Here is a 27,035-nt window from a genome sequence, read left to right on the forward strand (position 1 = left end):
TTGCCTACAGCCTCTGAAATATACAGGAGGGTGGTCTCTCTCTCTGTGTCTCTTTTCCGCTCTCCCTCACTCTCTTTTCTTGTACATTTAGTTTAAGATTTGTAAATTATGCACAACAGAATGAATTTAATAATAAAAAAAATCTTTACACCTTAGATGCTTTATTTGTGCAGTTCACATCGCGTCAAATCTATTGTGTGGGATCTTGTATTTCCCTCTGAGCGGTACAATTAATTTGTGAGCACAGAGGCTGTTTACAGAAAATATATCTGTTTGTCCATAGCTTTCTGAATGATTAGCTAAAAATAGGGTCATTTGTGCTGAATTAGTCAATTACATCGGTTAAGCCAGAGACGGAAGGGTTTAATGTGTAAATCTCAGCAGAAAATATATGAAACAGCTGCAAACTTGGAGCAGATATTTCCACTTCGACTCTACTGAACTGAAGTTTGACTTATTACACCATCGACTGCTGTACTACTGCGGGTCTGCTCTCTCACACACCTCCACTGGCACTTGTAAACAATAGCTTTAGCTGCAATGATTACATTAAATCAGGCAGTTGTCATATGACAATCATTATCCCTACTCCAGTGGCAGCATTTGATTGACAGCTCCCCAAAACCCATGTGTGGTGGCTGCACATCGTTGCCTGGCTTCAGCTATCAATTACAGGCTTGAATTTGAAGCATTTATTATGTAAAATAATTCTCCCATCTACACTGCACTCGTCTCCTGGGTCTGGTCCTGCTGTCTGATGTGAAATTTCTCTCCTCGCTCTCCTCTTTCACGTTCATTGTCTCTCGCTCACTCTTTCTGTCTCACTCAACTCTTTATTGTTATTTCGTAGAGGGTGCGTCTTCCATTCATTGATCTTAAATCGTCACAGCCCAGGTAGTAATGACAGAAGACTCCAATGAATTGTCAGAGAGCGGAAATGCAGCGATTCAAACCGGTTAATGCTCAAGAGCTTCAGCATAGTGAGAAGAACTGGCCTCATTAATTGTACCCTCTCTGGAGTCAGAATACAATACTATGATCCATCAATGGTATTTTTCCAATGTTTAGCTGGCCAATACAGAGTCGTCTTGGACTTATACTGACAACTAGTGGCATGGATAAAGCATAACGCAAATGCCATGTGATGCCATTGTGTAAATTGCTATTTGCAGTCAGCCGTGACTCATTTATTCCATTAGTGAAAGTTTCCAATAAGAGGAGGGTTAACCATATGAAGCAAATGATATATGGTTGGTCACACAATATCAAAAACGCTTTATCTCATATATACATATTATATACACTACCTTTTTTTAATGTTTTTGAAAGTTTTTGAAAGAAGTGTCTTATGCTCACCAAGGTTGCACATATTCACATATTGACGCTTGGTCAGGACCCCTTTGGCATCACTTTTTAACTTACAGGGTACCCCTTTAGTGTCATTCTTCGACGCACAGGGTACTCCATTGATTTCAATGAGAAACCTCTGGCATCATACACAGACACGTTGGGCGTATCATCACTATGAAATTATACACTCACCTAAAGGATTATTAGGAACACCTGTTCAATTTCTCATTAATGCAATTATCTAATCAACCAATCACATGGCAGTTGCTTCAATGCATTTAAGGGTGTGGTCCTGGTCAAGACAATCTCCTGAACTCCAAACTGAATGTCAGAATGGGAAAGAAAGGTGATTTAAGCAATTTTGAGCGTGGCATGGTTGTTGGTGCCAGACGGGGCGGTCTGAGTATTTCACAATCTGCTCAGTTACTGGGATTTTCACGCACAACCATTTCTAGGGTTTACAAAGAATGGTGTGAAAAGGGAAAAACATCCAGTATGCAGCAGTCCTGTGGGCGAAAATGCCTTGTTGATGCTTGAGGTCAGAGGAGAATGGGCTGACTGATTCAAGCTGATAGAAGAGCAACTTTGACTGAAATAACCACTCGTTACAACCGAGGTATGCAGCAAAGCATTTGTGAAGCCACAACACGCACAACCTTGAGGCGGATGGGCTACAACAGCAGAAGACCCCACCGGGTACCACCCATCTCCACTACAAATAGGAAAAAGAGGCTACAATTTGCACGAGCTCACCAAAATTGTACAGTTGAAGACTGGAAAAATGTTGCTTGGTCTGATGAGTCTCGATTTCTGTTGAGACATTCAGATGGTAGAGTCAGAATTTGGCGTAAACAAAAATAAGAACATGGATCCATCATGCCTTGTTACCATTGTGCAGGCTGGTGGTGGTGGTGTAATGGTGTGGGGGATGTTTTCTTGGCACACTTTAGCCCCCTTAGTGCCAATTGGGCATCGTTTAAATGCCACGGCCTACCTGAGCATTGTTTCTGACCATGTCCATCCCTTTATGACCACCATGTACCCATCCTCTGATGGCTACTTCAAGCAGGGTAATGCACCATGTCACAAAGCTCAAATCATTTCAAATTGGTTTCTTGAACATGACAATGAGTTCACAGTACTAAAATGGCCCCCACAGTCACCAGATCTCAACCCAATAGAGCATCTTTGGGATGTGGTGGAACGGGAGCTTCGTGCTCTGGATGTGCATCCCACAAATCTCCATCAACTGCAAGATGCTATCCTATCAATATGGGCCAACATTTCTAAAGAATGCTTTCAGCACCTTGTTGAATCAATGCCACGTAGAATTAAGGCAGTTCTGAAGGTGAAAGGGGGTCAAACACAGTATTAGTATGGTGTTCCTAATAATCCTTTAGGTGAGTGTATATTGGGTTATGATTTTGCCATTATGACATGTTGGAGAGTGATCCTCTATTTAATCAGCCAGCATACTTTAATTTACTTTTTTTTTTTTTTTGGTAGTTGGACACTTGAACATGTAACCCAACCCCATCCCTAAACCTACTCATTTGTGTATTAAATGATATAAAATACTGGATATAACAGGTAGATACGACTGCAGGCACAATTTATTCAAAAAGTACAAATATTCCAGTGTCTCCATCCGCCAAAGATCATGAACACATTCAAAAATTGCCACCCAAAGAAACGTTTCGTCAGATTTCATAGTGAAATTGCATTGGCTCTTTGGTATGTCTCATGACCAAATGTGTCATTATGTCAACTTTGATTGTAAATGTCATTGGCTCTCGTGTGTCTCACGACCGATTGTGTCATGCTCAAGAGTTGTGTGTATCATTTGAATGAGATATCTGACTGACTGACTGAGTGCGTGCATGCGTTCACGGAGCAGCGGGATCATCATTTCAGCGATTAAAACATTAAGATCAACTCTGTTCTTTACATGAAGATATCGTATGACTTCAGAAGATTTGGAATGCAACATTAGCTAATACTTTTATACTGTTTTTGGTCAGTTTTTTGCAATCAATACCTGTTACATGTTTCATATTGTTTAGAAGTTGGTAGGTTTAGGGTAGGAGAGGGGTTAGTTGCTCCAAAATATAAAAGTAGCCTATAAATCTTGTAAAATTTTGTTTAAACCTTGTAAAGCCTACTTTTACAAATGCAAAGAATTAAATGTGTCTTGATCTGATGCATTGGGCAAACAATTGAAATCAATGGAGCACCCTGCACGTCGAAAAATTACGCTAAAGGGGTACTCTGTGCATTAAAAAGCTGACGCCAAAGGGTCCTGACCAAGCGTGTGACGAGTTGGGAGTGAGAACGTGTTGTATTATTGCAAGATCTTATTGCAATTTAAAGTAAAGGTTTTCTATTTTAATACAGTTTAAATCTGTTAATCTATTTCTGCGATGCAAAGCTAAATTTTCAGGATCATTACTCCAGACTTCAGTATTACATGATCCTTCAGAAATCATTCTAATATGCTAATTTCTTGCTCAAGAAACATTTCTTATTATTATCAATGTGCTGCTTAATATTTTTTTGTGGAAACTGATCTCTTTTTTATGATTAGAAAGTTAAAAGCAGAAGCAGAAATTCAAAATTTGAAGCAGAAATATTTTGTAACATTATAAAAGTCTTTACTGTCATATATATAAATGAAATACAGTTGATTTTTAAGGAAACCTTTCTAATGTAGAAAAATACATACATGTTACTCACATATTATTGTAGCCGTTTGTGCTGAATACAGTGTAATCAGACTTTAGCCATTAATATGTTTATAAGCAACTGTAAAAAGCACAGATGTAAGGTTATGTCAACACTTCTCCAGGGCCTAAAAACACCTTTAGACCCCAGAGGGTTAATATACAACATAATAGATTAGAGGCTTTTAATAAATTAGTACATTCTGTGTACCAAAACAGTCGACAAACATTCACTAAAACAGGACTAAAAATAAATCACGCTACAAAAAACCCCCAAAAAACTGTTGAGACAATGGAAGAGAGAGAGAGTGCAAATTCTTCTGCTCTGATGTTATGATAAGAGAATTCTCTTTGCTCGCTCGCCATTTCTTCTTTCTCTCTCTCTCTTTCTGAAATAGTTCTTCGGTTGCATTTGGCACCAAACTCGCAGGCCAGTGCAGAAATCCAGCCATAATAAATGGAGGGAGGAGGGAAAAATAAGACATCTGAAAGACCAGCTAAGCAAGCCGGTGATATTTCTTTCTTTTCTTTTTTTTTTGCCTGGGACAGATCTTTTGGAGATGTGTATTGTAAGCAATTTTAGAGCTGTCAGCACAACATGCCTACTGGTCTCAGCTTGCCTGAAGGCGGAGAGAGGGGAAGGTTAGACTTGTTGTAGCTGTCAGATTGTTCTACTCTGCGTTATTATTATTTTATTTGCAGTATCTTGGTCTTGAAGGAAATACAAGAAATTAGAGACCATTCCGGAGGGAGGCTAACCGATGCACATGTATATTTTCAAAGCATGAGCAATATGTTTTTCTAGAGGGGGCTAAAACAGAGGCTGAAACGGACAGCGAGTTACAGGGCCGCCCGGCTTTAGCGCTGCCGCTCAGAAGATTAGCCTATCACTCGTCAACATGGTGTCGCCTTACTCAATTAGCCACAACTCAAACTCTGTGTTTTAAACAACTGCAACATTCCTATCGTGCCCACGCAGTAGAGGTAATGGAGAGCTGCCTTGAGAGGACATCTGCCCCTGCTCCCATTAAGACAGCCCATGCTGCTGTCTCACCAAGGCATTCTGCGAGACGGGAATGAAGATAAGATGGTGTAAGGTGAGGAGAGAGCGGATGAAGAGAGATATCATGCCATACCGAATGGCACTTTGAGTGTCTCTCCATGGCAAGAACTGGCATTGGCTGTGTCTCCCAGAAATGGGCACATTTATATTCTCTTTCTCTCAGTCTCCCCCTCTCACACTCTTATGGTCTGCGTTAGCCTTCATAAAATATTCATGTTGGTTGTGCTCAGTGCCATAATTGCCATCTCAGCCTCTGAATAATTGATGGCTGGTGCCGTTGACTTGGTCTCATTTACTGAGAGTGTGGGTAATACCATACTCGCACATGCCACATGCTTTTATGCCATGCTGCCGCAGTTAGTGCTGACTCCAGAACGTCCGCTCTCTCTGCACGCCGCTATCATTCATTTGAAACCACCCTCACAGCTACAGTCAAATGCATTTAAATCAATAGTGCTAGTGACTTGGGCTACAAGTATCATTGCAAACACAGGGGGCAATTTGATTTTGTTTGATGTGCTTTTTAGGACTCCAACTCAATGAGCTTTTCTGTTTATTAAAGTGCATTTTTCTGTGATCGTCGCACTCTGAGTGGGTGTCTGATTGTAAAGACCACTTTCCTTGCGGATGTTTTGTAACTATTTCATTTGACGACCAGCGAAACCGGGTTTCGTTTTTGCGAATCATTCCTCTGCTGAGATTTGAGGAGAACAACACAGAAGGTTTAACGGCAGAGTGTCCGAGTCAGGCGAGCCTGCAGGAGAGTTAATTAATGGGCCAGAGCTGAGCGGACAGATGTGACCCCGAGACAGACTGAGGTCAAAGGTCAATTTGTTGAGGATTACATTAACCCTGCCTACACCAACCCCATCAGCCCTCGACTGCTGCTTTAATTTATTGCTCTCCTTCTTTTTCGCCCTGACATTCACTCTTACCTCCTCTCACTTCATAGGGTATTTGACCATCTCTGTTCAGTTTAAAGGGCACTGCAAAATGCATAGGGAACAATATTACATCAATACATCGCATCACAGGGAACAGGGAAAAAAGTCACTGCACATCACCTGAGTACCACAAACATTTTTTTATGTTAAAAACAAACGAGGAAAAGCTGCTCGTGGGTTTAAAACCCACAAGTAATCATTGACATTATGATTGCCATGGGTCAAGAAACAATTGAGAAGACGTATGCATATTTTAAATCATCAAAATCAAAATTATTTTCATACTAAACAGCACCACCATTATATATCATTACAATTTGGCCTTTTGATTATGAGAAATAAATAAATACAAATTTTAATTTGAAAGATTATTACGTAAAAAATAAGAAATGTTTCTTGAGCAGCAAAATCAGCAAATTAGAAAGATTTCTGAAGGTTCATGTGACACTGAAGACTGGAGCAATGATGCTGAAAATTCAGCTTTACCTTCACGAAATACATTTTAAAATCACTGTATAGGAAGCAATAAACACTGCATGGGATTCTGTGAGTCAGAGAGTGAATCACTCTCTCATTCTTCCACACCATCATCTGTATTCTTTCCATCTCAGTTACACTTTCATTAGCAGCTGCTCTGATGTGTCTAAAAGTACAATGTAAGAGTTATTAAGCTGAGCAGTATGTATGACAGGTCAGGCTCTGTGCTCTGACTCAAACTCGTCCTACCCATCAGACACTTGGAGCGTTGCCCTCTTCCTCACGCTGACTGTGGTAATAGCCCTCTCTAATTGAAGTGCTCTTAGCCGTGCCATTTGCAACGTACCGTCCAATCTCTTCTAAAAGCATAAGGTCCCTGTCCGAAGTGCCCTACGGAGGGGACAGTAAGCACTTTATTAAACATTACACATGTGATTACATGTACCCTCCCTGTTCTGGCAGGCATCAGAGTATTCTTGCTATTGATAATGGAGCTACGGGGTCAGCAAAGTCAAACTATATACACATTACACATGTGGATGAGGGCTCTAAAAACTATGAGTGAGTGTTTATGTGAACGTGGCGTGCGGTCAGGAGACCAGAAGGACAAATCCATAGAGCGGAGGGAAAGAAAGACAAAGGATGTCTTCCTAAAGTGAGGGCACCCAGGGTTTTGCAGGGGATTTAGGAGGACTATGAGAGCGTGATGTCAGCGATGAGGTTAAGCCCAGACTTATCTCCACACAAAGCAGGAGCGAGAGAAAGAGAAGGAAAGCGAGAGTGTGGAAGAATAAGGGACAGGTCAGTGGCAGAGGGAATCCACGGGGAAGAAGCCACGGCTTAGAGTTCTTAAATGATATTATAGACGAGGTCTGTAGCGCTAATCTGTTTACCCAAACGACACGGGATAACACACACACAAACATGTTTTTATCAATGCAACTACTGAGCTGCAAATGCTAGATCTGATCTCTATATGCATTGTGTACTATCATATTTGTGTTCCTTGCATTTACAAATTACATACAAACCCATGTATATGTATAAAATCATATGCATACATGTGCATTTTTTCTATCTGACATGCTACTAGGCACAAAAGCTTGAAAAAGGGAGAAATGGTTTGACACACATGGATGTGTTATGTAGATGTTAGAGGGGTGACACAAACAGTAGATTAAAGAGCAAAGGATGAGACCTGGACCGCTTATCCTAGACGAATCCCAACCAGTGCACACAGATGCATCTTAAATTCCATTGCTAACAAGACAGCTGCACACGCTCACGCACACACACACACACACACACACACACACCCGTTTGTTTTTCTATCATGGTGGGGGCTTTCCACTGACTTCTATTGTTTTTATATAAGATACTACAGACTAGCCTTAATCCAAAGTCTAACCGTACCTCTAAAATAACGAAACTTTATGAAAAAAAATCTTTATATGTATATATATTTTTTTGTTAAAAAAATGAACTAAATACTTATTATTATAGCTTATGAAGAGAAGAATGCACATAAAATTGTCTCTAGAAGTGAGCTGAATCTGACAAAACCTCCATTTGGGGACATTGATTGTAAAAATGATATCTAAATAAAGTTCAAATAATAATAAAGTTATAAAAATTTCACAGCTAGACTGTGCGTATGGGGTAGTCTGTATTTATAATTAGCGGTACACTAGCTTTCAAAAGTTTGGGGTTGGTAAGAATTTTACATTTATTTGAAAGAAGTCTCTTATCCTCACCATTTTATATAAATTATTTATTTATTTATTTTAATTTTGTAACAATGTAAAAGTATTTACTGTCACATTTGATCAATTTAATGGCTCCTTTTTGAGTAAAAGTATTAGTTTGATCAATAGGAATCTTATGGTATTGTTCCATTTCGACAGCTTAGTGTGTGTTATTAAGTGTAAGATAGTGGATATGTAGGTCCAAAACCCAAACAGATTGTGGCACACAACTGTACCGTAACTGTGTGACCAGCAGGCTACTGAAAATAAGTGAAGGATTTCTGTTTGTGTGGGGTTTCAATGCATTTGTGTGAGTAGTGACAGACAGCAAATACAATAGTGGATGGATGCTGCAGACAGACGTGGGTTCTACTATACCAGTGAACAAAAAAATCATAAATGAAGAAAAAAGAGATAAACCCCATTGTGTTCATTAATATTGTAGATTTCAGACCACAGAGAAGGTGGGAAAACACGCTGAATCACAGCCATACAAGATCTGACAAGCCCACTGGATTCAACATTAAAGCACTGTGATTAAAATGCATAAACAATAAACAGAAATCATTTGAGACACATTATTAATTTAGTTGATGGATGGCACAGTAACAGTAACATTCACAATATTAGATGTTCCCCTGGGAAGTTGAGCACAAGTAAATAAATACAGTGAATATAAATACAGCATCTTTATTTAAACATTTCTTGATAATAAGGATATGGTGAATCTGGGGGCTTTCTGGAGTCACTTTGACAACATTCTCATGTTTTCTTCTCCTTCACTCAGCTGACAGGCATGTTTCTGGCCTCACGACAGATGGTCTTAATTTCCTAGACCGGTGTGTTAGTCATTGTATGTGTGTACAGCTATGACCTTAAGAATGTAGATAGTAGGAGGACGCAGTAGGTTAACTCCTCATCTAGAGGGATGGCACATAATGCGGTCAATGTCAATACCACACAACCCTGCCATCTTTACCTCAATCTCTGCACCAGTCTTGAACAAAATGGCCTTACTTTACCTCATAAATCCTCTCATTCTGTTTTTCCAGGTTTTTCCTGAAATTCTTCCTCAAATGCAACCAGAACTGCCTAAAGAATGCAGGGAACCCACGAGACATGCGGCGCTTTCAGGTACCACCACGTCCTTTCATGCTCACACTTCCAAACTAAAGTGACAAAATTGCATGCATGTTTTAGTCATGTATGTGAGTGAAGACGCTGCATTTTCATTGTTTATTACAATCATTATTATTTTAATGATTAAATAATGTATTATATTAGTGTTTAACATAACTTGTTCATGAAAATTAAAATGTACTTTTAATCTTTTAACATTCTTAATTGAATTACACGATATACTTAGTCAAATAATCACAATAAATCACATTTATCAATATTTGCTAAACAAATCTTAAGATCTTTCAAACACATTACATTAGAAAATCATTGAATATATTACAAAAAGTGGCTATAAATTATATTTTTTATTATAATTATATTTGTTATATTAATAAATACAATGAATGAACACATTCAATTGACCACCCACTATTTAACTAAAAAGGTAGTAGTAATTTGAGCCAAAAGAATGGTTTAAGTGTGATAAAGAACAGATAAAGTGTGAGTACTAGAGAACATATAAAGAAATACTAATGGAGAGAAGAGAGAGAAAAAAAGAAGCTTTGAGCGAATGAAGTGGCTGCCCAGAACAGGGATAATGTAAGCAGTGTTTGCCAAGTCTCATCAAGCCTCTTCCTCTCTTGAGATTGAGAGACCTCTCAAAGCCTGAGAGCCATTTAAATCAAGAGGCTCCTCAGTTGCTGTGAGACACCTCTAGTCTATGTCTTCAGCTCCGTGAGAGCTGTTAGCTGCTGTCATTGTTCCAGGCTCTCTGGTGAAATGTGCCTGTATGTCAATTTATCAATCAGCAGTTACACGCGCATACAGTGTGTATGTGCTGCACCAACACTTCAGCTGTTTGTTTGAGCTGCGTATTAATTTGTATACAAGGACAGAGTCTGTCTTTGTGGGTCAAGTGAAGTACAGCCATTATTCATCTTCTGCAGGTGGTGGTGTCTACGACGGTCAGCGTGGACGGACACGTCCTGGCTGTGTCTGATAACATGTTTGTACACAATAACTCTAAACATGGACGTAGAGCTCGCAGACTGGACCCGTCTGAAGGAACTCCGTCATACCTGGAACACGGTGAGTGTGCGTACTGTGTGTGTCTGTTTACAGGCGTTTTGTTGAGAAATAAAAACTCAATTTTGTCATTTTACTTTTTCCCACAACAAACTCTTTTATTCGCACACAAAGCTAGCTAATAGCAGGAATGTCCCAAGCACATTCAGCTAAACTAAGCCACTCTGTCCCACTCCATGTAGTTTCATGGTTTTGCTACATGAGCACAGATGGTTGCCAATCATGGCTAGCACTGTATTCTTCCCTTACATCAACTTCAGACACAGCTTAAAGCTGTAGTGTGCAATTTCAACCCAACTAGTGTCAACTAATGGTATTCCAAAAAAGCGATTTCACTTTTTTCTGAACCGTGCCCCATCTTCAATTGATCAGAAGAAAAGATTGTTCTGTATGATTGGGAGAAAACAACGATCTGAGCCTCACAGACCATAATGTTCACACTTTCCAGGGAAATCAATCTACTAAGGGCTTACTAACAGTTGTCATTATGTTGATATAAAAGTTGATATTTGTTGTTTTCTTTGTCGGACGAAGACCGCTTGTGGTCGAAACGTTGCAATTTACAACTTCTTTGGGAGCAGAAATAGTGTCCCGGTTCTTTTGGATTGGATTGGATGTGCTCATACTACTAACAAGTCGTGCTAATGCCAGATATTGCAGGTGGTTTGCGCCAACCAGACATTCATTTGACTCACAAACGGCATATCAACAGTAGCAGTGCAGCAAAGCATCCACAATCCACTAAGGCTTGCGCAGGCTAAGAAAAGAGCAGTGAACACAGCATTCCCCAAGTGGCCTGTTCTCTTTAGGTTTGAACATGTGTCCTCGAGACCTCTAAGTCTTAAGCACTGGGCATTTATTTTCTGAGCGTCATGTTGCCTTATCTGCTGTCCTCCATCTCTTGCAGGTTGTAGTGTGGCCCTACTAAATCCGTCTAATAACATGTGGACATGATTTAAGCAATGATTTGATCCTCAGTCGCATTCAAATCCAATCATTTTCTCATTTATGTTTAGGATGACTCTAGAGAAGAACACATTTTTCACTGATAACCTCCATTTATGATGAAAAATAAGGATTTGAATGATGATGATTTGATAATGATGATGCCGATGATTAAGTTCTCTCTATTCTCCTGGGGATGTCTTCAGTCTTTAAGCATAGTTTCCACTGCACTGAGGAAATTAAAAAAGTACGTTTTCTAAAGCCTCAACATATTTGAAAAATTTGTGGGGATTTAATTTTTTCTGTCGTTGTTGTTGTCTCTTTCCTTCTCTTTTTTTCCAAAAGAAAGTATAGAATAAATCCTGAGACAGACAGACTTAAGCCCTATTCGGAGGGTAATTGTTTCTCATGTGGGCGTCCGTAAAAATACATTTGCTTGCCACCTCAGTGATAAAACTTGTGCATTCGGATGGCAATTTATTCACGGTGGAGGAGCGCGTTTTGTGATTCTACGAACCCCCGGGAATGTGCTGCTCATGTGGTCAGTCGCATGATTGTCTGCTGTAAATAAAATGGCACATGCTTGGAATAAGTAATTTAATATAAGGAAAATAATATCCTAAATATTGTTTAATTATTTAAATCTCCTGTTTAAAAAATAGGAAGATGTAAGCACATTATAGTTAAAATGGCTCGTATTTTATCTCAAAATGATGGATGTCCTTTTAAAAATGTGGAAATGAGCGGAAATAGGATAATCCAGCCTCTTATTCACATGAGGTAATGTTAAACATAATGCTGCTTGGTTATTTTAATTTATATAATGGTTGCCGTAATAATGGCCCATTTCAAATGTTTACATGCTTTTCTTCTCTTTCTCTTTAGAGCAGTAATGAAATGTTGTTCTTGTAAATACTTTCCAGCATTTCAGTTTTAAATGTGAAGGCTAGATCTTTAAAATGCATCCACAATTCACAACTGTGCGGTGCTCGGAAGTGGTCAAAAAGGATATAAACAGTGAATTTTGAAGTGATCTCTTATTGAAAACTCTGCAAATAAATTACCCACGACCTTGGTGTTTGTCAAAAAACAGTAGGTAATTCGGCCGGGGATTTTTACGCGGGTGGTGGGAGAAAAACACTGACATTCTGGATTCGGACGGCAACAAAATCACTGACTAGCTCCTGTAAATGTTGAAAATACCTTACGACCCCATGAGAAACAATTACCATCCGAATAGGGCTTTATACTGCAATTTTTCATTATGTCTAATATAAAACCCTGACATGCACATATAGACATTTTTCTTGGAGGGCAATGCAGGAACTCATAAAGTCCTTCAAAATTCAATAGAGAGTTCCTGTAATAACTAGCCTGGTCCTACCAGACTCTCATACATTTAATTTGTACAGTGAGTCTGGCCACTTCATTGACAAGCGTTAACTTCCTTGAAGGCGGGTACTCTGTTGAAGTTTAAAACTATTGGACCTGCCCAGAGCCACTCTGGATCTGCCATAACCAATCGCTAACATTTGGTCGTGACGTATGTCATCTCAAACTAGCGCACGACATCAACGTCATCGTTCTCAGCCACTGATTGGACCGGTTAAAATTTGACCGGAGAAAACCAGAGAATATACCGCAATCCCAGACGGAGTACTGAAGGAAAATGATCATTGAGCGGAAGTACGTAGGAGGGCGGAGCCAGGCTATATAATAACTAGATCCCACTCGAAATTGGAATACCTGTCATTCGTTGAGTTCTACATTCCCACTACATTCCCATTGTGATCTTAAGTACTTTGACTAATGTTATAATACTTTCTTCTCCCAATAATAGTGTTATTTTAACATTTTTAACATATTTTACCATATTTAAATCCCTTCCACAGTATTCTGTTGATTTTTCCACAATAATCACCAAAAAATATGCAAAAATTGCCTGCTTATATCCCTTTACTCACCTCTGCTCGGCCACTCCTGTTTATTATTGTGTCAGTTTCAAATCATTTCCACTCCCCTCAAGCTAATGAGCCTGTTCTGTCAGACATGGTGTGCATGTGTGTCGATTGCTCTGGGCTGCGGAGACGAGGGTAAAGTGAGGGCACCAATACGTGAGGTCATGTCACAAATGCACTGTGGTGGAAATAGATGTCTGCAGGGTTCAAGAATGTAAGTTTGTAGAAGAGAAAGCTATCGTGCTTGTATCTGAGATGTGTGTAAGAGCGAGCGAGCGCGTGTATGCATGCATACAGCGTAAGGGAACAGATGGCGGCAGAGGAGGCACCAAAGTTTAATCCTATCAGATGGATTCACATTCCACCATCTGCTTAATCCATGCACAATTTCAGCACCCTGCAAAAGAGTCGTCTTAGGCCAAGATTACCATCACAGATTGCTTCACCATTCCTCTTCATCTCTCCTGGTTTATCACGCCGCCAAATTGCATTATGCCCAGCAGTCAACCACAACACAGTTCCTACAAAAAAAAGACTAGCTGGGGAAGTCCTCAAGGCTGCAAAGTGGATTACTTCACTTGAAAATTACAACATGCCTGGAACACAGAATTTGTGTCATTTTGGTTAGTCTAAGAAGATTTGATTTGTATATTTGCGGTTAAAATGCTTTAAAATCACATTTCTTAATCTAAAACACGTAATTCCCTATTTACATTGCAATATACCTTCAGGAAAACATTCAATAGAGTCAAGACTCTATAAATATAAATCCTGGAAGATGATGAAGTTCTTCCACAGATGCATCACTATACAGTATGTTGCTGTTTTAATTATTAGTTAGCATTTCTATATTTAACTTACGTCTTTAACTTATACAAAAAGTGATTACACGCTCATAAAACAGACTTTCTGCTGTTGCTGTATAATATAAATATATCAATTTATTTATTTATAAGGTGTTTATGGGTTAATAAAAATGTAGACAGGTAAAATGCAGAGATGAAAAAGAGGAAATATTCTATATAAGTATTACGCAATAATCATACATATTATATATGTGCTATTTAGTGCAAATTTATGTGTTCAAATGCTGTTTAATGTTGTCACCCTATTTGAGATCCGCATTGTTTTTGTACCAGATAAATACAGCTGTTTGCATAAATAAATAAATATAAATCTTCAATGCACAGTATCATTCAAAGGTTTGGGATCAGTAATATTTTTCTTTGAAGAAGCTAATCATTTTATTCAGCAAGGATGTTTTAAAGTGACAGTAAAGACATTTATAATGTTACAAACAATAGATATATTTCAAATAAATGCTGTTCCATTTTAATTTTCAAAAAAATGTATCACAGTTTCCACAAAAAAATATTAATCAGCATAAATGTTTTTAACATTGAAAATAAGCATCAAATCCAGCATATTAGAATGATTTCTGAAGAATCATGTGACACTAAAGAAAGACTGGAGTAATAATGCTGAAAATGTTACAATATTTTCTTTTGATCAAATAAATGCAGCAAAAGAGACTTCTTCAAAAACATTTTTAAAATCTTAATGAACCCAAACTTTTGAACGCTAGTGTGGTTAGCTTCTTTTTATTAATAGCTCGTATTGGAACTTTTAATAAGAGCTATTTTTTTCTAAAGGGTACCATGACTGTAGTTTTTAACTAGATTAAAATGTTCTTGTAGCTTGACAAGCTACAGTGGAAACTTGCTTCCCCAACACTGTTCCCCAGAACATTTTCCCCTGCAGGTTCTCAATATCCCCTGCTATTATCTATGCTAGCTCTTCCCAAGGCATCGCCGATGGCTGACACACACCAGTTTGAGCTGTGCGAGTGAGGTCTACAGCCTCGTCTCATCTCAGTTCAGGTCCTATCAGCAGAACCGATTGCCTCCTACACGCAGGCCATCTGCCTCCACCATTCGACTGCCTCACTTAGGTACACTATCACACGTGCGTTGAGTGTAGACCCCTACCCTCCCCCAGGGGTCCTGCCTACAGTCAGTGCCGCGTGTAACGCTTGTTAAAGGATGTGTGCTCAGTCCCCCTACCAGAGACACAGAGGACAACAGAGCCGCCCGTGACAGACTCTCCCGTTCTCTGTCTCCGACAGCTGCCTCAGAGGACCCTTACTTTTCCTTTTTTCCCTCCCTCATGTCTTTTCCTTCTATTTAAATTCAGCAGCAAATTGGAACAGCAGTAATTAGTCAGTTAAAGCGCCTTCAGTGAGACACAGAGCTTTAGAATCCGGTGCCAAAGTTCAACACACTGAAATGAAATTTAAACTCATTAAGGTGTTGAATTTTTATGGCTGGCTGCTGTTTTCTCAGAGTGTCCCAGGGCGCCTGGCCTTTTGATCGACTGCTGTAAGGACTCCGGATTTCTCTGTGCCTGGCGAACTCCAGCGCACATGACATTTGCACGAGTGTCATAAAACAAGCGCACGCACCTGGCCCCCTCCCTCCTCGCGCACACATGGGGTCAGTGTAATATTTAATAAAGGTGTGTGTATAATCAAGCGGAATTAGCATTCGTGTTCTCCTACCACCCCCAGAGGGGAAGGAAGGAGGGGTTGGAGGTAGAAGTGCTGCTATTGTACACTCATCACTGACTGATCTTTCCCAGTCTGACCCTTAGATTTCATTAATTATGTCCATGACTAAAACAAAGGCGGAGGGGAATTACAGATTTCCTAAGCAGAGCCACCAGGGGGTCAGCTGCTGACAGAGACAGAGATTCACTCTGTGTCTACTCTGTGTCCTGTCACCCTGTTTTTGCCTGCACTCTGTTTGGTCAACTGAGTCTGAGAGTCTTTGGACCAGAATGCGTATAAGCTGTGCGGAGTGTAAGTGGAGTCGCATGGTTCTGCCGGGAGTAAGGAGCAGGGTTTTCTCTCGCTCCAAACTTGCTCTGATGACACTCCATCATTAGCATACCATGTAAGAAAAATGCAAAGCGATACATAATATGAAATTTGTGTGATATTATTGTAGAAACTATTTCAAAATGACAAAAAAAACAATGATTTGAGAATCACAACTTGGGTCAAACTGAATTTAAACACAAAAATACACCTTTATCTGCAATATGCAACTCAATTACTGTGTAATATTATTGTAGTAAAATGATAGTTAAATGTTAAAATGACAGAACATTTCATGAAAATAAATGACAGATAAACTTGAGTTTAGGGATGGACAAAAATTTGTTAGAATGGAAAAAAAAACAGGTTGAGAAAACATTAAGAAAAAATAAATATAATATAATATAAAGGGTTGTAGCAAAATTAATCATACTAATGCATCACCTGTACAACTTGTGCAATCGGAAACTGTGCAAACTTCAGGGATGAAACAATATTAAAATGGACAATAAGATGAAAATTATTTTCATGCTATGTCTGATAAATCGATGATTTTAAAAAATAACACTATTTTGACTAAATTAATAAAACATTAAACTCAATCATTTTAGATGGCTAAAAGTGAATTTAGGCATTAGAAATGTATAATGTACATAATCATTTTGAGACTCTAAAGATTACATTTAACAGTTGAATTATATATATATAGTTATATATAAATTTAATTACAAGAATACATTTATTTTAAGTTAAGTTATTAAACAAGTTTTTAAACAATTAAGTAAGTGAGCAATGCATAGAATAATAGCAAAGGCAATCAAAATGTAATAATTGGGGAAAAGGCATGAACAATTAAATATCTAACATTGATACATTAAAATGTATGTAAAATTTTATATTTCAAATTATATTAATGTATAATGCAAATGATATGTTTATTATATACATGTATATAATCTCTAATATATAATCATATTTATGTAGCTTTTCTGTAGCTCAAACAGTAGAGCATGGCGCTAGCAACGCCAAGGTCATGGGTTCGATTCCCAGGGAAAGCAAGAACTGACAAAATGTAAAATGTGTACCTTGAATGCAATGTAAGTCGCTTTGGATAAAAGCGTCTGCCAAATGCATAAATGTAAATGTAATATCGATATCAGTATGGTGAACAGAGAAGAGAGTAAAGAGATGGTAAAGAGAGACTTTATAGCTGAGCTGTAACAGTGCATTTTTTAAAGCTATGGAGTGGATTTGGAGTGGGCTTTCTCCCACCAGCGAGTGGGGAATAGAAGCGGAGCTGGAGCAGAGTGATTACAAAACACTGAGCGGGATGGAGAAATTGCTGTCGCTCAAATCCACTCCACTCTCCGATTTCGAGTTGTGTTCCTCCATGTGACAATCTAAAGATCCCAAAACACAACAAGAGATTATCATGGTTAGGATGCAGGAGATTTCCAGGCAACCACAGCAGTGAATCATGCTACTATACAGGGTAGATTGAGATAAATGATCGGTGAGCGAGCGTCATCTCTCATGCTCGCACCGCTGTCAGGAAGCATATGGGGATGGCGCAGAGGAATGGCCACAGTCTAATCATATGTGACGACTCTAATGAGTCAGTCACTTGTCATTAAGCTGTGCCTAAAGCTTCCTAATAGAGTCTGGCTCATAAATCTATTTGCCATAATCAGGAAGAAATCAGTTGCACAGCTTTACATTTATTTCCTAAGAATTTAGTCTGTGCATGAAATGATGTCACAGGGTAATACACACGAGTGGTGATGTGCTAGCTGCTTCCAGATGTTTATTCTGATGCTGCTTGACATTATTTTCATATAATCATTGTACAGGTGTCTTGATGTGTATACAGGCAAATACATATAGCCATAATTAATGTATTGCATATGCCTTTTCAAGAAAACAAGCTGTTTATTGTGTACGCTGAGCGCACTAATTTTTTCCTATTCTTCTTTCTCTAAAACAGCTACTCCGTGCATTAAGGCCATCAGTCCCAGTGAAGGCTGGACAACAGGGGGTGCCACAGTCATCATCATTGGTGATAACTTCTTTGACGGCCTACAGGTCATCTTTGGCACCATGCTGGTCTGGAGTGAGGTTGGTTACTTTTCTATGCAATCCGTTCTGTAATATCACTTTAGTTGCTAAATCTGTGGCCAAAAAAACAATTCATGCTCACTTTCAGGCTCTTGCCAAAAAACAAGAGATTGAAGAATCGCACCAATTCAAATTGAATTTCAATACCAAGAAAATGAAATGATAAATTCCCCTTTTTACCAACAGTACAATAGTTATGCAACTTAATTATAAAATATGTATGATATGGAAGATGGATTCAAAATCCACTTGGCTAACAAATCTGAGAAGACACGTGACATAATGCTTCTGTTCTCAGCGCAGCCTCATTTTTGGTTAGCCAGTCTGTCTGTTTTCTTGTCTGTCCATCTGTTTTGGTCTTTCACCTGCTTGTGTGTGAGAAGAGCTAGATAAAAGAGGTAATTCTATAAAAAGCCTCTCATTGACAATGCCATATTTATCTGAGAGGTGAGAAGAGCACTGCCTGGCATATGAAAGCCCAGCTAAGTGAGCAATAAAAGGGACAGTTTAAAGCCATGTAAAGCAGCACCAGTGCTGCTGGCTTTGAATTTGACAGAGTATTTGCAGGGAAACTGAGCGCTCATGGCTGCTTTGTAGTGGCACGGCTTCTCTTCAAAGGGGATTGAGCACAGCTTCACAAACATTGTAAGCAGTCAAATCATAGTCTAATCAGAGCACAAAACAATACTGTTTAATAGCTCAGCTAGTATGCAGGGGTACCTTAAATGCACGTTTTAAACATTGTGTTAAAACAAGCAGTTATACAGTACAAGTGTCCGAAAATTCACAAAATTTTGATTATGTAATGACTTGGACTCTCTTCACCTCCAGCTGACAAAAGCTTTAATCTCATTGGCTGGCGAGATTTGTGTCACCATATGGATCTAACAGAAAAGGTCATCTCTGACTCTAGTATTGACCAATGACCTCTCATAACCGTCCTTCAGGATGGCATCAATATTTTTCATATATTAAAATGAAGAACAGAATGAGAGGGAGAAAAATAAACACTCCATGAAGCTCTCAACATCCCAGAGGCTAAATATACTGTATAGGGTATGTTCAGAATAGAATACTTGCTACCTCCTTATGTTGCATGTGAAGGTGACCAATTATATATATTCCGTTCAAAAGTTTGGGATCGGTACAATTTTTTTTATGTTTTTAAAAGAAGTCTCTTCTGCTCACCAAGGCTGCATTTATTTGATCCAAAATACAATAAACACTATTTAAAATAACTGTTTTCTATTTGAATATATTTTAAAATGTAATTTATTCATGAGATGGCAAAGCTGAATTTTCTGTCTTCAGTGTCGCATGATCATTGAGAAATCGTTTATAATAACTAATAAGCTGATATGCTGATTTCCTGTTCAAGAAACATTTATTATTATTATTGACAATGTTTTAAACAGTTGTGTACATTTATTTTCAATTTTTTTACTTTGTTGAATAGAAAGGGAAAAAAACAGCATTTATCTGCAATACATTTATCTAAAGACATTTATAATGTTACATTTATCATTTATAATGTTTCTGAAGGATCATGTGACACTGAAGACTATAATGGCTGTTCAGCTTTGCATCACAGGAATAAATTACATTTTATAATATATTCAAATTTCATATTTAAAATTGTAATAATATTTCACAATATTACAGTTTTTACTGTATTTTTTATTAAATAAATGCAGCCTTGGTGAGCAGAAAAATACTTATTTTAAAAACATTTAAAAAAATGTTACTGATACCAATCGGCATATGTACGACATCACTCGTACGAATTTGTACGTTTTGTCTAAACCCCAGTGACGGGTAGGTTTAGGGGCGGGGTTAGGGGGAGGTCATTCGCATGAATTCATACGAATTTGGCAACTCGTCAAATATGTATGAATTGCCGTGAGATTGGTATATATATATATATATATATAAAATGATGTCAGTAGGCAGCAAGTATTCTATTTATAGATACATACAGATATTTTGCATATTAAGAATATAGAATGTACCACTATAAGAATAGGACAGTAGTATGCTATTCTGAACATAGTCAGTATCCTAGTTATAGGTCAGCGTTAATTTTTTCTCTCATCCTCTCATTGTTACGGTTCATAAACTGTGTGAATATTTTAATATTTTTTTGTCTTGTTTCAACCTATGTACTCTACTTGTTTGATTTTTACAACTACAACAACAAAAAATAACAGCCTAAAAAACACTTCTCATTTTCTCTTTCAGCTCATAACCCCTCACGCCATTCGAGTCCAGACTCCTCCCAGACACATTCCCGGGGTTGTGGAGGTCACTCTGTCCTACAAGTCAAAGCAGTTCTGCAAAGGTACACCGGGCAGATTTATCTACACAGGTAAGGACATTAACCATACTCAGCCAGCTATGTACAACCATCATATCTTACTCCTTCACAACTGTTCTTGATTTCACATGTGGGTTGAGTAACAGTCAGCCAGTGTTTCCTGTAGTGAGGAACCTATGCCGTAGTGGAATCCTACCTATTTCCTGAGCACACAGCTTAATACGAATGGCTGTGCCTCAAACTCCAGGAACATCCTGCAGCCTGCACAGATAAGGGAAATGTAGGACTTATCTTATGAAGGAAAGAGAGGTCACCTGTGATATCTGCTGGCTTGAAAATTAGTTTACTGTACTCTACATATTGGGAGTTCAGCCAACAAGAAGTAATTAACTTCAGAGTTCCAGAAGTAAAGGAAGCTCTTGATGGAAGCAAATGATGGAATCAAATGGTAAAACAACGTGAAATCAGCGGAGGAAGAGGTGAAGAGTTTGTTTGCTGATCTTGCAGCTTTTTTAGTTTAAATTTAGAGTTTGCAGTCAAAGTACAAGCGCAGCTTTTCTGAACAGTGTTAAAACGCTGAAGGGAGCAATGTTAAAGGCCTGTCTCATCAATAGGTTTAAACAGTGCACAGCTGTGGGTATTGTTGGCTCAGTAGGTGTCTATGTATATGCCTGTGCATTCATGGGTGTGAATGAGTATGCTTGTTGGGTTTATGGCGCTGGACTTGGCTTCTTTTCATGGCCCATTCAGCGAGCACATGGGCAGGAATGGAGGGAGGGATTTAGACATTCGCACACAACCACACAAACACACGTACAGCCACACACGTCTCTGAAACAGAGGGCAGATGGCCACCCCCTTTTATGGCTGCACTTCTAGATGTGCCCCTTTTGCTAAAGCTTCAAGCTCAATAACCATCTAGAATGCTTTTGATTAGATGTGCAGGTTTTAATTCTCAGAGCACTCAAATTCAGTTTGAAACTCAATGCTGTTAATGACAAGAGACCAAATGGAGAGCTCACAGCAGACCATTAAAGTTGGCATGAAACGGAAGTTCCATCGTTTTTTCTTCTATATTGTGTCATATATCCAAGTGAAACAGCTTCTCGAACAAGAAAAAAATGTAGGACGGAACTTGATTTTGTTCATCAAGAATTGATTGGATGATTGGATCATTGTCATTTGCTATTGCTGAGATCTCATGTGAGTGACAGGTTGTCCCGCCCTCACAGCAGTATGTCATTGCAACAGGGAGAAGTTATTTTGATTAAGATCAAGAGGACATGATTTATAATAAATACAATATTCCATAAAAATGTACATTTTGATTTCATTGTGACTTAAAAATGGCTGGTGCTGATCTGACGCCCTCCTCCGGTTGGCCCCACTGTGCGATTCTCCTCAGTTTAAAGCATTTTGGGCCGCCCCTCGTCCCCTTGTCCCCCTGTCCCAGCTACTGCAGTGGGACGTCAGCCTGTGTGTGTCTCTCTCTCCTGGCTCCAGTTGGCACCTGTGCCTTGCCCAGTTGCCAGTGGGTACTAATCATAGAGTATTGGCAAAGCTATGTGGCAGCTGGCAGTGGAATTACACATGGGGCATCTGGCACCTCTAATCAACTTCTGTCAGGCAGAGGAGATGGAGACCTAATTAAATCAATGGTGCACTGATGCTGCCGTGCTCAAACACCACACAGCCATGCGGAAAGGCTGAGCCGTACCTGGAGAACATCCCTCACAGCCATGGTGGAGAGGAAAAAAACAATCCTTTCAGGGAAAAAATAATTTTATTTAGCTTTTTACATTCAGTGCATGTTTCTCAAGTATATATGCACTATGCATGATTTTAGAGTATTGTCTTTACGTTTACATTATGAGGCTGATGGTATCTGACACTGTTGCATCTGTAGTTATAGAGCTGTGTTTTGGCTTTGACGTCACTCTGATTATGAACCCAGCAGCCACGCAGTTAATGGATTCCTCAAAAGCCTCTCATTTCAGAAGTCTCAGATTCTCTAGGATTCTTGGCACATGCTTGTGTGAACTGTGCCTCTGGCTGGCCAACGATTTGTAGTTAAAGGGATGGTTCACCCACAAATCTTTTACTCACCATCATGTCGCTCAAAACTCATATGGCTTTCTCTCTACTGTGGAAAACAAAGAGATTTTAAAAAATGTAACCCCCCCCCCCTCCATGCAATTACATTAAATAGGGACTCAAGCTAAAATAATGAAAGTATTGTAAAATGTTTTTGTAAAAAGTATTGTTACACAATTACCTTGCTTGAGTTGTACCATAAAGCCTGTCTGCGGAAATACAAAAATATATCAACTCAACAGCTCTTACTGGTGCTTGTGACGCATTGTCTCAACAGGTAAATGTAGACTATTTTCAATAAAAGATCAAACGTATTAGTGACGAAAAAAGTGGCCTGCGTTATTTACGTTATTTAATTTAAGTTATTTATGGTAAACTACAGGAAGCAGTGAGAGACGCATTTTCTCAGTGTTATATCATTGGGTTTGCCAGTATGTTTATGAATATAATGACAAAACATGATGCCTTTTATTTTCATTTTGCTGGGTTTTTAGGCATTTTGCATCAGTGTAATGAGTATGGGAGATGGTAAAAAAAAGCGATGCAATTACCAAATACGTCGCATTAATGAGATTTTTAGATTAGCCTTCTAAATGAGTTGAACTTGTGAAAAGACACCGAGTAAACAAGTTCATTGGAAATATTTGACTCAAAAGAATTATCCGTTCACAAATCGGACTTCTCTCATGTTACTTCTCTTAAATGCAATTTGTTTCAAGTAAATGCAAGTTAAATAACTTAAGTTTTGGTCTGTTCCTCATATAAAGATATCACATTGAAGGTAGTTATAAAACATGAGTCGGATGGCCTGTCTTTTGTGGTGCTTAATCCGTTCTGAAGCTTGACAGCTCCAGTCCCCATTCATTGAATTAAACTGAATGTAAAAATGACCACAATGTTCTTCAGAGTTTCTCATTTTGTGCTCCAAGTGCTCTTTTTTTTTTTGCATTGCTGGAATACTGAAGTTGAGACACTATCACAAACCCAAGCTTTAATGAGGAAGACCCAGTCAAAGTGATCTCTCCTCACCCAGTTTCTGGGCCTCTGCAATTAAACATCTAGAAGCTCTTTGCAATTATATTTATCATCAGAAACAATTAAACACTCACCGCCTGGGACATTACCCATCCTGCATGGCACTCCGCAGATAAGAGGGATGAATCATGCCCCCCTACTTTCTCTACCGCTTCCTCCCTTTCAATTCATCTGCAACAAATGCATTTCCATGTTTGGTTGTGTATTACTTCTCACCAGATTGCCATGTTTGCATCATTCGTCAAAGGGGTTTTCCGTCTGTTTTTGGGGGAAAGAGGCAGAGTTATAATGCTATCTGCCAGCGAGCGTATTTGAAGCCCTGTGCAGCCGATAGATTGGAGGTGTTGATGAATCACTTGAAATGTTCAGCAGGCAATTCGTTGCTGCTCAGTATGCAGGCCAGTGGGTTGAACAGCACCCATCAGGCCTGATATTAAAAGACTCTGCTCGATCACATTAGAGGGAGCTCTCTACGCCTGCCCAATGATTAAGTCTATGGGAAGTATTTGTCACTTTACTTGAGGGAAAAAACAGACTTCAGATCATACATGCATACACCCTCTCTTTTTATGTAAATATAGCATCCAAAATTCTGAGTTCACAAGGAAAAATGCTTCTATACAAAAAGAAACAAAAGAAAGTTTGTGTAAAACCTAATGATCATATTATCCAGTATGATTTCATGAATGATCCAAAGAGCTTCTTGTGCTTCAACGTAAACAAGAACATTGCTCAATAAATGAACACTACACTTTTTTTGAAAATAGGCTCATTTTCCAACTCCCCTAGTGTTAAACATTTGACTTTTACCGTTTTCGATTCCATTCAGCCGATCTCCGGGTCTGGCGGTAGCACTTTTAGCATAGCTTAACATAGATCATTGAATCTGATTAGACCATTAGCATCTCGTTCAAAAATGAAGAGTTCAGAAGGCACAATGATATTGCTCAGTGCCTGGAAATAGTCCCCAGCACGCTGCCTGTGCAAGCAGGTTGTCACATTGGTTATGTTTATGGTAGTTAACCTATTTTCAGGCGCTGCGTTATATCATTGCGCCGCTGCACCCATGGTACGGCAGCAAAGTTCCTTGATTATTACACAGGAATGGGAGTATAGTTCCTAGCCATATCGACCTAGAAACTCGCAACTTTTCATTTTCCGTCGGTCTTAGTACACAATGTAACTACAGAAGAGTCCAATTTTAAATAGGAAAAATATCGAAACTCTTTGGTCATTGTTTTGAGTGAGACACTAACGGTCTAATCAGATTCAGTTACAGTATCTTTGTTAAGCTATGCTAAAAGTGCTACCGCCAGACCCAGAGATCGGCTGAATGGATTCGAAAACGGTAAAACTCAACTCTTTAACTCTAGGGGAGTTGGAAAATGAGTTCCTTTAAGGCCTTAGAAATGTTTCTTAAATATTGTTGGTTTTGGTGCTGTTGTTTCTTATTTTAGATTAAGTTCAAAAGAACAGCACTTATTTGACATAAATCTTTTGTAACATTATGAATGCCTTTACTGTCACTTTTGATCAATTTTGCTGAAAAAAGGTATTCATTTCTTTCACCAATAAAAAAAAAAAATCCTAAACCTTTGTACAAAAATGTAATTTCTACATTTCTATTTTTGGACCCTACTGTGAAGTTTTTTCCACGTAAAATGTTACAAATTCCATATAAAATTTGCAGACTGAAAAATGTAGATCAAAACAAATTATATATTGTAGTCACCTATGTATTTTTTTCCAACCACTAGATTTGCCGTAAGCTTTCTTCTTGAGTGGGTTGAGTGATCGTTCGATTTTGATAATGAGTCTCTTTAATTCTATTGACAAATGGGGTCACACTAGGTGATCAATGATAACCGTTCCAATTAAATTGCTAAACCTCTGCATGGTGGAGATTGTAACCATAAAGATATAGAGCAATTGGTTTGCTCAACAGCGGGGCGTCTTCAGTGGGCCATTTCACACAGATGTCTTTTAGAAGCTGCTGCTCACGATCAAGAAAAACAAGTCATCCATTTTATGGTCACAGGTTCCAAGATCCCCCCCCCACCCCCCATGTCTTAAAGTGATGCCTTATTTAGCTTGTCGGATTTTCCAAATAAACGCTATCACTGGTTTTATGGAAAAATGGATAAAAATGAGATTGTAAGGTATTGATCCCGACGTAGGGAGGGCTGAGGAAAAACAGGCCTCATCTATATAGGGAGAGAAATGAAGCAATAATTCAGGCAGGCATCGAACACCCTGCCACTGAGCCTATCGATTCCTATCCACAGCATATGAGATCACACCTGAATGAAAGAGAGCTCTGGGGAAAACAGAGAGAGAGAACGAGAGAGAGAGAGAGAGAGAGTGTAAAACGGAGTCTGCCGTTCCCTAACATGTACAGAACATTACCACCCTGACATTAACAGCTCTGTACAAAGCCCACAAGTGCCTGTTAAAAGGTTCTGCTAAAGACCAATTACCCAGCATGCCTTTCTGCTCCGTCAGTCAGGGATACTGTTCTAGCCCTGCAGGTCTATGTGTGGTCAGCTGATTCAATTTACCACCAGCAGCTCAGCGCTAGCATCTGGTCTCAAAAACAGGAAAGCCACAAATATCGTGTTCTCACCAGTCTAAAAACTGCCGCCCACATTCTGCCCTCGGGCTTCTGTGTGAGTTATTAAGTGTGGGATTTTTTTTGGTGGTGTAAGGTATTTTAAAATATACTGTTTTGACTGGCTCCATCTGCTTTTGACAGCGCTCATAGTATTGTCTTTTAGTAGTTTCTCGTTCCTCTCCTCTCCTCTCTTCACCCCCGCAGGCCCGTAGTTATTATTGTGAAATATGAAGCGATCCGGCTGTGCCTTCATGAAATTTCAATGAGCATTGATCTGTGTGATTGCGAGGAATCCTTCAAGCAGTGGTTGTTGTTCATTTATTTATTTATTGCTGATATGTTTTACTCGTTTTGATCCCGTCTTCTGGAGAAAGAGGGGAGCTGTCGATTGGTAATGTGTTTGTAGCTTTCCTTTTTTGGAAAATCAGGTCTGTTCCTTGATAGTTTCTTTGTTCACAAGGCAGAAGATTCAATTCGCGCCTTCAGGAGGTCCGTAACGGCCCTATATTTGCCTATATCGATTATATTCATTAAACGTAACGAGATGTCATGGTATACGGCTGATATTCTGCTCTTTTCAA

The 27,035-nt window shown here is 38.9% G+C and overlaps 1 protein-coding gene across 2 annotated transcripts in view; it reads left to right on the forward strand.

Moving 5' to 3' along the window:
- The window catches only part of ebf1a (EBF transcription factor 1a), a 133,179-nt gene that overhangs the window by 76,599 nt on the left and 29,545 nt on the right, over positions 1–27,035 (forward strand). For both annotated transcript variants that reach the window (XM_079838383.1, XM_079838384.1), the window contains exons 7-10: positions 9,352–9,433; positions 10,369–10,510; positions 18,270–18,400; positions 20,639–20,765. In XM_079838383.1, the coding sequence (XP_079694509.1) occupies positions 9,352–9,433; positions 10,369–10,510; positions 18,270–18,400; positions 20,639–20,765 (482 nt within the window). The remainder of the gene's footprint in view (positions 1–9,351; positions 9,434–10,368; positions 10,511–18,269; positions 18,401–20,638; positions 20,766–27,035) is intronic.

This window comes from Gobio gobio (assembly GCF_949357685.1).
Source record: "Gobio gobio genome assembly, chromosome: 16".
Taxonomy (NCBI): domain Eukaryota; kingdom Metazoa; phylum Chordata; class Actinopteri; order Cypriniformes; family Gobionidae; genus Gobio; species Gobio gobio.